The 12,655-nt window shown below is 36.5% G+C and overlaps 1 protein-coding gene across 2 annotated transcripts; it reads left to right on the top strand.

Moving 5' to 3' along the window:
- Positions 1 to 966: 966 nt before the first annotated feature.
- smpd2b (sphingomyelin phosphodiesterase 2b) lies at positions 967 to 8,269 on the top strand. 2 transcript variants are annotated; one of them, XM_038278470.1, is made up of 11 exons: positions 967 to 1,179; positions 2,702 to 2,837; positions 2,944 to 3,040; positions 3,186 to 3,262; positions 3,642 to 3,735; positions 4,552 to 4,641; positions 4,724 to 4,806; positions 5,257 to 5,389; positions 5,830 to 5,934; positions 6,013 to 6,181; positions 6,870 to 8,269. In XM_038278470.1, the coding sequence occupies exons 2-11, from the start codon at positions 2,788 to 2,790 to the stop codon at positions 7,292 to 7,294; spliced, it is 1,323 nt and encodes a 440-aa protein (XP_038134398.1). In that variant the 5' UTR covers positions 967 to 1,179; positions 2,702 to 2,787; the 3' UTR covers positions 7,295 to 8,269. The 2 variants fall into 2 exon arrangements, with proteins under 2 accessions (XP_038134398.1, XP_038134397.1); XM_038278469.1 differs by having other exon boundaries at positions 968 to 1,357.
- The last annotated feature ends 4,386 nt before the right edge of the window (positions 8,270 to 12,655 follow it).

Below are 12,655 nucleotides of genomic sequence, written 5' to 3' on the forward strand. Positions count from 1 at the left end.
CGAGCGAGCGCGAGCAGAGACGGATTCGAGCACGCGCAGAGATGAAACTGAGCGCGAGAACAGTGTGTTGAGAGGGTTTTTCAGAGTTGAGCGCGCGCCAGACCGGTTTTGCGCGCGCGCGTGTTGTCTCACTGCGCGCTCGGATTGGTTCCTGCGCGCTCAAACCGATGGCACAAATATCTCTCCATATAATAATTAATAAATTGATAAGAAAACTCTTTGCATTCATTCTTTCATTTTGTTGAAAACCAAAAAGGACATTTACCCAATAAAACTGAAATCCTATTGATATTTTTGACACAATAAAAGTACAAAAGTGTTGCCAAAATACTTTGGAATGATGACAAAACCATAAAAATCCGTAATCGGCGGGCAGCTCGTTACCGCTGCGCTCCTATAGCCTCCGCTGTTTCTCCCGTCCTGCTCCGCTCCGACTTTCCCGGAGCTCGAGGAGAGCATCCGTGATATTATTAAATTCATAGGAGCGAAACATGTGGTAATGAACACTTAATATAATATGAAATATTAAAAAAAATCCCCATCAGTATCCAGCATATGTGCAGTTTCTGCCCAAATGTTTTCTTTTTGTTGTGGATTTTTGTAACAGGGGTAACTAGGATCATACAAAGTTGCTTTTTTATTAACTTTGTTTGTACTCAGCATCTCTTCATCCATACCTGCAATAAGAGGTTTATTTTGACTGGATTTGATTAAACTTTTAAGCCTCTTGGTATAAAATTAATATTGTGATGGAGATGAGAAATCTGCTTCCTGCTATGTTGAAGAACCAATAGTTTGCATCCAAAAATTTTTAATTTTTTTTTTTTTTTATATATAAAAAATATGCTCTAATTTGTGGTTACCGATCTGTCTTTACTGTATTTTAATTTGACAAACCGGATCTCCTCGACGTTCCTTTTCCTGTTTGGTGTGTTTGCAAATGCGGATCTTGACCTGGCCGGACCGGAGCGGAGCAAAAAATAGAAGACGTACGTGAACGATGACGTGCGGAGCAGTAGCGGTGAATGTGGAACAGCTGTTATTGATTAGCATGACAGCCAAGTACTCCGCACGACGTACGCGAGCGGGGTGGAGCGGAGCGGAACGCTGACGGAGTATGTGGAATCAGGGGTTAAGTTTTTTACACCAGCTGACTGGAAGTCGGGCTGAGAGAGAGAGGCACGTATCTCCAGGAAAGTAAAATACCGCTATGTCGAAGTTAGGGCCACGATAAACCTCACGGCTATGAGTTTCCCATAGCTAAGAGGCTAACCGGAAGTGTCTAAAGGCGTAAGCAAAAACTAAAATCATCACACCGTGAACTTCAAAGTCTATCAACACTCCAGATTAACAAACGGTGAGTTAATAGATAAACAAGCTAAAGCTACGGAGCTCGCGGCTCCAGAGCCTGTTAGCTATCGGTTGGTGTTATCTGAATATGATGGACTGCCGTGTTATATCGCAGCCCTTTACTAGTTTCATTCATTTTAATATCCGCTGCTTCTAAAGGTTGGATTAAACTTTTATCAGCTAACCGTTGAATAGTAAAGCTATTTTCGGAAAAGCTTTTAACTATTCTGTCCCAACACGAGCAGCAATTACAGGTGTACACTTCATTTGGCGACACAGAGTACACTGCTCATCTGAATTATGTCCGCTAATGTAGATAAATTTCCCTTAATCAGTCCTTTATATATATCTATCTATAGATATATATATTAAAATCCTTCCAGACGTCTTGCTAACTAAGCCCAATTGATGCATTTGATTTACCTTGCCTTATTCTATTCTTTAACTATAAAACCTGTAAGTAAGGTGTGATAAGGTGTTTAAATTTTTTTTTTTTTAAAAGTGTCCCTTTCAGTTGACCTTCCGTAAGTATTTTTTTTAATATAAAAAATAACCACAGATATAGCTAAAACCAAAGATTGCAGATGTTTGCTTTTCATGATCTGTCATCAGGGAGATAAATATAAATTTGCTCCAGTATTCACGCAATAACTTGTTATCTTAACATATTGTGCTAATTTGATTGTAGTTTGGCACTTATGAAATTTGCCCTTTTCTATTCCATTTACCTTTGACCTCTTCTGATTGCTTTTAATACTTTTGTTTCCCCATTAAGCAATGTTACTGGTTTGTTGTTGATCTCGAAGAGCAAAATCCAAAATACTTTCTTTGTGTTTGAGGAAAGTAAAACCTCAGCTAAAAAAACATCTGACATACTGAAACTGGTCTGGGTCAGCTGAACTTTAACACATTGATCATCAGCTGCAGGCAGCTTACCGCAGCATTTTGTAACTTAAAGTATTTTAGTAGTTTATTATATGAAATTCTAATAATGTGTATTTTGGGATCTTACTTGAAATCTTACTTGAAACATTTATAAGAAATTAAAGTATGAAGCTATTTGTCAGACTGCAATTTGCTTGACTTGCACATTTTTGTGCTTCATATGCAATAATCATTTGTTCTGCGGTTTTCCATAATTTATTGTTTTGATAACTGTCTTTAAATCACATTCATACACGTTCATTTTTTTAATGCATAGATGCATAACCCTTTGGTAACCCTTCAATTTCTCGTATTGCTAGGTTGATGCATGCACCCTGGATGTTTTGTGCAGCCACGTCCCCTATAGTAACAATGCAGAAACTCAAATTAATTCAAGTTACCAGAAATGTTTTATGTGATCCACCAGGATTCTCCCAAGTATCCACATCTGATCTAAACTACTCCTGATCTGAAACCCCGTCATCACCTCTACTGATCCACTGACTCGTCAGCATGGCTAACACAGACTGTGTCGGTGTGCGAGTCTTTTCTCTGAATTGCTGGTCAGTGACTTTTGTCTGAAGATATTCTAAATGCAATGTTTAACAAACATTCCTTTACAGAATAAAATATAAACTATCCCTTTGCAAAATCTTTTCTTTTTGACAGGGGGATCCGATATCTAAGCAAACACTGTTCCCAGCGATATCAAATGATTGGAGATGTGCTGTGCAAGGAACAGCATGATATTGTCTTACTGCAAGAGGTAAGTGAAGGCTGTTGCACAATCTCCTAAAGGGATATACTTTAACAGCTTCATCATTTGGTAAACTAACAGAAGGCTTACATTAAACTGACAGAAATACTCGACCAGCAGGGATTATTTCATATTTTTTGTATTTTTTTTAAAGGTGTGGAGTGAAAAGGACTTTATCTGCTTGAAAGTCAAGCTTGCCTCCACTCATCCTTATTCTCATTACTTCAAAAGGTAATATTTGTGTTCTTCTACCCATAAAGGATTTCTTATCTGTTGGACTTTGAACAGGCTCCCCTCTTAACTGGGCGGGGCATGATATCTACAAAAGACCAGTAGAAGTGGGGTGTCAGAAAAATTGATATGAATAGGACTGAGCATATGAAAAGCCAAGAAGCCTCATGAAGGATTAGTCTTTGCTGTTTAATCTGTTTTGACCCGACGCCAAAGCTGTTTTAGCTTGGTAGTCCTATTCTATGAAAAAGGGTTAACTTCATGAGATAAATCACTTTTGTTTGCTATTATGGATTTTAACCTCTTCAGGGGATATAACTAAATATAAAATATGTTTCAATCTTTTACTCATGCTTTGCTTTTTTGTCTTTCTTTGCAGCGGGGTCATAGGAAGTGGTCTGGCTATTTTTTCCAAACACAGAATCCAGGACACGTTCCTTTATCGTTACTCTCTGAACGGTTACCCATACATGGCAAGTATTTCATGTTATAATAACCTCCTGAAACATTTATGTTTGCAGACTACAAGCAAACCTTTAGCACAGTGATTAATAAATTAACCAAAAACCTGACAGTGACGTATGAACTGCATTAAGGAGAGTGTAAACACCGATGATACTGCAAGCTGCTGAAGCAGAGGAACATCTAAACCAGGAGCAGGATAGAAAAACACTGACCTATGGCGCTCTGCCTTCCTCCCACAGCCCATACCATAACTTTTAATTTTAAACTCAGTCATTAACTTTTCGTGCTACATCTTATTGTAGTTCATGAGAAGCAGGATTAATTAGAGCCGTTAGTTTGAATAAATGCAGTCACTCATCCTGTGCCAATGTAGTGCAGCCATGCAACTGCTAGTTCTCACACACTCAAATGTTTTGATGCGTCATAAATAAAAAAAGGAAAAAGGCCTTTTCTTTGTTTACATGTGGTTTATATTAGCAGACTTATGCCTGTTATTCTTGTATGGGTAAACCTGTTGCCTTGGATCATTGCCTTGCATGTTTTTATTCCGGGGCCTGGTGCATTTGTTACATCAGCATTACAAATAATCTCATGTGACATGAGTGACAATGCTTTTTTTGAGTCACAGATAATAGCGCCACCGAAATGCACAGAAAGGATGAAAAATATAGTCTTACTCTTTTAGCAGATGTTGGTGCAAAATACTAATGGCTAACTTCAGCAGTAAAATATTCCCAGTTTTATTTTCACTGCCACATTTTTTAGTCCTTTTTTTTCCTTTTATTTCTCTCGGCTATAAACATGATACATTTTCTCTTGTGCAGGCTCACCATGGGGACTGGTTTGCCGGCAAAGCTGTTGGGATGGCCATACTGAACCTGGCTGGCCTGACTGTGAACGTTTATGTCACACATGTAAGCTCTGCTAAAAATTAGTTTTTAAGATTTGTTTACCAATTTAATTTCAATTGTGAGAATTGGTCTCTATCAATTGTAGCTTCATGCTGAATACAGCAGAGAGACGGACTCTTATTTGCCTCACAGAGTGGTTCAGGCCTGGGAACTGCAGCAGTTCATTCGGTAGGGTGTCTTTGCTTCACTACATACTGTGTGTTTATTCTGCAGTATATTTGCATATTTTTTGCAATGATATCGCCACATGTGAGCATTTAGACTTATTTCATTCTAACGTTTGATTGTGTGTGTTTTCTACAGTGGCTGAGAGGTGCAAACGTGCAGTAAACATTAAAACAAGCTGCGAAAACATATAATGGAAACTCCAAAACATGCAAACACAAAAAACAAACGCAACGGAAATACGCTGCAAAAAATTGCTTGCTGCGTGTTTTCACCTGTTTCCAGCTTGTTTTTCTGAGAGTTCGGCTCACACATGTTTTTGCAGCTTTTTTCGCGGTTTGCTGCACGTCTGCACCTGTCATCTGCTCTGATTTTCAATTAGCACAGGAATTTAACCATTTTAACCTTCATGCTAAGCTGCATCCTTGAATATGTTTATCTTTTCTCTATTAGTCATACCTCTACAGGAGCAGATGTTGTCATTATGGGGGGTGACCTCAACATGCACCCTCAGGACCTCGGCTGCAGACTGCTGATGTCTTACACCGGACTGAGGGACTGTTATACAGAAACGGCTAAATTTGATGTAGGTAACAGCAAGAACGCTACCCAGGATTATTCATTTTGTTCATGTGCAGAAAATATGATAAATTGTAATAAAGATCAGTTAAAGAAATGGTTTATTATAATATGTTTGAGCCTTATTTGGGGTTCGAGCCATTTTTCTCTTTAAAAAAATCTACTGATGAATTATTGGAGTTAAGTCTCCACTGTGAAGCTCATTTACTGGAAGCTTGGTCTTAACATTAGGGTTTGGTTCGAGCATCTTTTGCTTGCTGCAAATAGTTGTGAAATAGTTGGGTTAAATTTGACATTATCATTGTTGGTTAGCGTTTTTTGATCACAGTTGGTTGGTTGTCAGAGTGATTTGCAAGAAACTGAGAAAAGTGAACTCAGCTTAGTCAGATGTAAATGATTAACTTCTTCATTGCAAATTTGTTTTTGAAAATGTCTGATCTTTTTCAGGGATGTGAAAATGGAATAACTTTAATAGCAGATAATCTTTTTGTGGGTAAAAATGAACTAATCCCCTTTGAGAAGGGGATTCGAATAGACTACATCCTGTTTAAGGTGAGTCAGATCCCACTTTAACATATTCATATTCTAGAAGCTATAAGTAATTTTCAATCCACTTATTGTTTTTTTCAGGGTTCCTCCAAAACCGATGTTTATTGTGATTTCATGTCCACCACCAAAGGCTCAGTGCCGGGCCATCCCCTCCCTTATTCTGATCACGAGGCTCTCACTGCAGAGTTGCGACTAGAATCCAAAATCCCAGCTCAGACTGGAAGTGACAAGACTCAGGACACTCCCACAGGTATCTCTATTATAACTACAAGATAAGCTAAGCTGTGTGTATATATAAACGGCATATGATGCCCCTTTTCTATGATGTTTTGATACATGAACATGCAAGGGTGTCCCTTTGGAAGACTGAGTCCCTTGATTTAATTTGTCCTGTGCTGTGTCCCTTCAAATTAAACAAAATCTAACCACATTCATTACTTTATAGCTTGGTTTTTACCAACATAAAACCCTGAGCAATGGCAAAATAGTTACCTTAAGCTAAAACCATGCATCAATTCATGTAGAAATAAAAGGGGGATTTCATCTCATCTCCAAAGATCAGCAGCTGTGTAAACTAAGGTTCTCTGTAGATATTCGAGGAGCACCTGCTGTCTAGTTCAAGTTGATAGAAAGGCAATAGTTGTTAAAATAACCACTGGATAAATCCATGTTTTACAAGTTCCATCTCTAAAACAAACACATTTTATGCTGAGACATACAGCAGCAGAGGACCACACCTGCTGCCATTGGTGTTTCTGTCTGGTTTTAGATGAGTAATGATGCATTTGTTCTTTAAAATGTTTCCTTGTCTAAATGATTTATGAAGAGTGTTTTCCGTATTAAACAGGACAATACAAAGATCAGTTAGGTGCAGTTTTTCAAGGTAGTTGGTAAATGTATTTTATTTAACTCTTTCCATTTTCTCTCTCACTGTTTAGAGAAGCTCGCCGAGCTTGTTGACACTTTAACTGAGGCACGCACCGAAGTCAAAGTGGGCTTGCACTGTGCTGAGAGGATGCGCTACACTGCAGCACGTACTGGAGTGATGGGCTTAGCTCTGCTGTTCCTGGAGCTGGCCATAGCTGCGGTTCCCTGCTTCACTCTGGGAGCAGAACAGCCCTTTCCTCGTATCTCCTTCTACCTGCTGGCTGCTCTGTGTTTCGTCATCCTGCTCACCACCTCTCTGCTCTACATCTTTTATACCATGGAGCTGAAGTCTCTCCAAGGAGCTGAAGACCAGATGAGACTGTCTGTAGGTAGTCTACAAGAAAAGCTCAGAGGTTTTCCCGTGGCTCAGCCTCACAATGCTCCCCAAAGGTCACCAGTGGAGAAACTGCCTAGTGCCTTGGATCCAGAGGAATAACTTCAAAGTCGAGGCTTTGAAGTGGGATTTAGTGTGCTACTCTTAATATGCTTTGGAGATTGACAATAAAACCTCAGGATTGATTATACGCAGGAAACATTTCTGAAATTGCAGGAAATATGCTGTCATTTGTTTATACTTTTATAGTCATCTGCAGGCTTGTATTGCTCCTAGGCTTCCCTCTATGCAGCTAAAGTATACAGCCATGCTTCCTATTTCACAGTAACGGTTAAATATTGCTGTGCTACTTAATAGTCTTAAATCTATAATATATTTGTGTTATTAAGGCTCAGGTCTGATGTGCATTCCACCCACCTGCAGTTTGACTGGGACCAGTTATTTTGGTATGATAATGTGTGGCATTACTGACCTCTACCAGCTATCACATAGCGACTGTGGGGCCAGTTTCAGGCTTAGTTTCTGCTTGAAGCTAAGAGAAAGTTCTCTGACGTAGAAGAAGCAGAATCTCCTAATTGTTTATGTTGTAGATGTTTTTTTCCCCCCTGAAGTTATACTGTGAGGATCATTATGAAACTGTTAAAACATTTCATGTCAAATTCTAAATGAAGGGATAAATGATCTTATTATTGGACTTCTGTTTTTGCTTGGTGTACCATTCAATTTTTATGCCCACGTTTTACCGACAATCTGCACTCCGGATTATTATAATTTTTTTTTTATATCTGAAGCTATAAAAATAGTTTGAATAGGCTGAACATGATTTACTTGTAACTTGCTGTTTTTAATCATCAAAGATGATTTTTTTTTTCAAATTGCTTTGAAAGAGAACTAATTTTAGGATGATTAATATATTAATTGAGATGCTGATTCAGATTACAAACTTAATTTGGTTTTTCCACATGTCTGAATGTTTGTGTTGCTTTAAACCATACTGTGAAGGACTTAGTTGTTCTTAAATCACACCGAAGAAAATGAATTGTATCACAAAAGCAATAATAAAAGACAATATAAAAATCTTTGTGCCTCTTAGTTTCATATAGTTTGTCACAAAACTTCATTTATTTAGTACATTTTTTTAAAGAACAAAGATTATTAGAATGAAGAGTCATGTCTTAGAATTTTTTTTATACAAATCCAGATCGGAACAACTCTTTGAATTTATTCACAAAGTCACTGTTGTCTCATGTTTGTTAGGCCATTAATCTCTGCTAAATGGCTCACACTTAGATCAGATGGAGGTTTTTTTTTTAAACAGCAATGTTTGATTTTTAACAAATTCATCACTAAATTTTACTGGTCTATTAGATTTTACTCTTATGTTTTGATATCAAATAGTAATATCCATTATTGTTACTCGGTGGCAAAATGCAGTGTACCGGCATCAAAGTAACAGGAAAACTGGAGTTTGCAGATTATCATAAAGAAGCAGTTCATTCATAGTTTATCATGTAAGTTTTTATTTAATTCATTCAATATTAAATATGAATAACAAATGTAACAACTAAAAGAAATCATATATGAAAATGAGCAGAGAGAGGTAGAAACTTATATCTGCTAAACTAACAGATTATTTCACACCACATTGATTGATTATAATGATTTTCATGTTTAATGCAGACAAAGTTTTGAATTGTTTTATCTTTCTGTCAATATTGTTCCATAAAGTGAAACCTTTAACTTAAATGCGTCTACTCATTGGCACCATTCTGTATTCTTTTCTTATTTCAGACACATGAATGGAACACAAGTCAATAATTGGAATGAATAAGCTGGAGCACAGTGCATACTAAAGTAGATGTCCCCATCTGCCCCTTCTTATGTCTAAATTTACTCAACAATTTAAATAAGTGTCATTTTTTTATGATTTGGAAACTTAGGAAAAAAATCTACTATTATAAAAACTTCTACTTTATCTCTGCAACTTCAATTTCACAGTTAAAATGCACAAGTATTTATGATACAAAATGACCTACCCCTCATGACCGCAGCAGGGACGGATGATGGATGGATGGATGGATAGATAGACAACCTATACATCTTTTTTATATCAGCAGCTGTCAGCACAGAGCTTGACAACAGAAGGTTGGGAGACATCAGAATGAAGTAGATATATGCAAATCCTCAACATTGCAGATTAAAATTAAAAACAAAAATCTTATCTCTCCTATCCTAGCTTCTCTCATTCGCTTCCTTAAATTAAATCCAGAACTGAATTTTAAGGTTTTTTTTGGTTCCAAATTAAGTAACTCATTTATTAAAAGAAAATTTGGCCAAATGATTGTTTGTTCACCTCATGGATTTGCATTTTGCATTTGTTTAAAAACATCCCAGTCATTCTAAATTAGTGAAAAGCTAATTTAATCACATCCCTAATTCTTCAAGATAAACTATGGTTCTTAAACAAAATCAACGCTAAACTGTAATATGGTTTTCATCCATGTTTTCCCTTCCTCTTTGTAAATAGTATCTCAGTTTTGTTGAGTTTGAATTGTTTTTAGTCAAGAGTTTCTAACTGAAATATGTTTGACTTGGAGCTGAAGGATTTTTGTTCATAAACTCTTATATTTTGAAGGGAAGTTGTGGTGAATTTATTTCATGTATGTGCAGAATTACCTGTTTGACTGTGATGGGAGCTCTATTTACTGGAGCTCTATTTGTTGTTCTAACACACAGCTAACAGGGCATGTGTTTATTAACAATATATTACAGTCCGAATAATATCTGATGAAATAAGATGTTTACCAACCCTACAGGGGTGAGCAATAAATATATTTAAGTTGCACAACAAATTATATCCATAATGCAGATCAGCTTAACAGAGACACATTTATATGCTTTCACATGCTGTGGAAAGGTAGTCTTGTATTTACCGTGATAGTCGGTGGTCCACTCTAAAGGCTCACCTCAAAGTCCAGTCTTGGTAGTCGTTAAAATCACTGGGGTAATAAATATGATGCTGAAAGGAAAGAGCTTCCAGGTCACTCCAGGTAGGCTGGTGCTCAGTGCAGGAGGTTGACGATGGCACCCTGATGCCAGGCTGTTAACCAGACTTCACGCATCCAACAAACAACTCACCATAGGATGATTAAGGAGCAAACTTTTTGTTTATTAGTTGTGAGGTCAATGCTTCTGGCCTTCTGCTGTTAAGGTCCTACTGATGTTTGGTCTGCAGTGCTGGTACCACACTATTATTAAAGACCACACATCTGCAACCTCCACAGCTGTTATACTTTCTTTAGACTCAGGATCATGTTGAACATTTATCCCATGTTGCCACACAGTTGATCTGTGCTGAACTGTTAGGATGACTATTCTGGGTTATGTGCAATTCTCTTTGGTTTATTCTAAGCTCAATTCTATCCACATTTTATTTATTTATTTTTCTTGTACTTGTCTTCTTGCCTCCTGGAATCATTCCCTGTATTGTATTTTATTTGCTTCCTTTTCCAAAAATGCCAAATGTTTTGGATTGCAGAATTAACCATTATCCCATGAAAAGATTCTTCTACTGAAGGATGTGGACGTCTGCAGCTCCTCCTTTAGCATTTTGGTTGTTTCTGCTCTCCTAGCCAGACCTGACATTTTGAATGAACAACACTTTTAGCAGATTTACCTTAAGGAGAGTATTGAAGGTAATTAATAGTGACACATTCCTAGACAGGGCGTACAAGGGCTGCATAGATATAAAAACCACACCATACTTTCTTTTGTCTTTAAAGAAAAGACAATTGAAAACTATAAATATTTTGCTAACATTCCAGAACTATGGTCTATATTCACTACATATAATTTTTAAGGTTTTACTGTAACAAAAAAAAAGGATGCTAAGAAAGTTGACCAACCAATATAGGGTGGTCAGTGTCTGACAAAAAGATTCATATATTCACCACTAGAGGGCAGCCTTTGTATATTTAATTGATTTACTTTAACTGCCCTCTACCACAGAAACCAGACTAACATGACAGCAAAGATGGAGGACAGTTTGATTAGGCTTAAGCCAAGTTTTCCAGCTGCCACTTGAACACACAGAGGGCAGCACCACTCCTGGGTGTGGTACTTTGAAAGTCTTTTCTTCCTTGAGTACACACATGAATAGAACATCAAATTTAAAGGCTGCTTTTTAAAAGTTTTGGTGTGAAGGAGGCAAAGAGTCAGACTTGATTTCAAATTCAGATGGTATCATACAATTTCAAAGCAATAGCCTAAGTTGTTAAAAGGTAGAGTTCAGTTTGAATATAACTGAACATCAGAAATCTTTTCCGGTCTGTTGACCTTTGGCTCTCTCTTTAAATTCCATTTCCTGTCTGCTTTTCAAAATTGTTTAAATATAGAGCCAACTACTGCCTAGAAAAAAAAAAACAACAAAAAAACAAAACACCAAAATCTGAAAAAATATATTTTTTTGTTATAATAATGAATAACTAAGAGAGGAAAAGTATAACCTATATATGTTGTAATACAATTTAACCTTTTAGGTAATCCTTTATTTCTTAACTCCGAAGCTTTCATCTTTGCACAAAATTTCATGCATTTGCACAAAATTGTATTTACTGTCTTGAGGCTCACATATATGCAATAAACCTTGGAAACAAAGTCCAGTGGATTGTTTTTTAAACTTTTACGGAATGACTATGACCTGGATGACTGAGAATCTTCACCAGCATAATGTACCATTTTAGCAACATAGGGATTCAGTTTTCAAATTTTCCTATAGAATAAAAAAATGTTTAAATTAAACATAACATATTATAATTGGCTGGTTATATTACACTGTTTTGTAATATTAGGTATTTTGCTTTTCTTTGTTTTATCCTAATTTATGTCAATAAAAAATAGTGTCTTAAAACTCATTATAATTTGGATAAAAAAGTAAGACTAATATATTCTAGATTCAACCTATATTTTAAGTATTGAGTTCTGATTGATATGGCTTACATCAATGAAAAATCAAAGGTTCAGATTCTCTACAGAAGAGAAATAGCATGAATTTTAAATACTGAAATGTTAGTCACATGCAAGGCATATCCAAAAACTAAATTTTTGTGTGTGTATTTATTCTTTATAATTAGTCAGGGCGTCTTCTTCATTAATTATTACAATTATTAGCATGCCTGCAACACACTGCTGAGACTTTAAGGAAACTTAGAAGCAGTCTGCAGGAAACATTTTACTGTTTGCTCCTTTCTTTAAATCTTTCTATTTACAATATGCTGTAAAATAAAATCACCCCATTTGCAAATCTAAACTTTTTTCTACTTACTTCTACTTTTATTGTGTTTTTATCTTTTTGATCTTTTATTTTGCTTCGATTTTACTTATTCATGTAAAGCACTTGTATTTGTAGATACATAATCAGCATTAAAGTTGCATTTACGCATTTATACAGTTAGGTCATAGGAA

This window comes from Cyprinodon tularosa, unplaced genomic scaffold, assembly GCF_016077235.1.
Source record: "Cyprinodon tularosa strain WSP-4 unplaced genomic scaffold, ASM1607723v1 ctg141, whole genome shotgun sequence".
Classification (NCBI taxonomy): Eukaryota; Metazoa; Chordata; class Actinopteri; order Cyprinodontiformes; family Cyprinodontidae; genus Cyprinodon; species Cyprinodon tularosa.

What these genes read in the sequence shown, in the direction of transcription:
- smpd2b (XM_038278470.1), top strand. Translation starts at nt 2,788, where the DNA reads ATGGCTAACACAGACTGTGTCGGTGTGCGAGTCTTTTCTCTGAATTGC. An exon ending in GTCTTTTCTCTGAATTGCTG is followed by an intron (nt 2,838 to 2,943) that starts GTCAGTGACTTT and finishes TCTTTTTGACAG; the next exon opens with GGGGATCCGATATCTAAGCA. An exon ending in TATTCTCATTACTTCAAAAG is followed by an intron (nt 3,263 to 3,641) that starts GTAATATTTGTG and finishes CTTTCTTTGCAG; the next exon opens with CGGGGTCATAGGAAGTGGTC.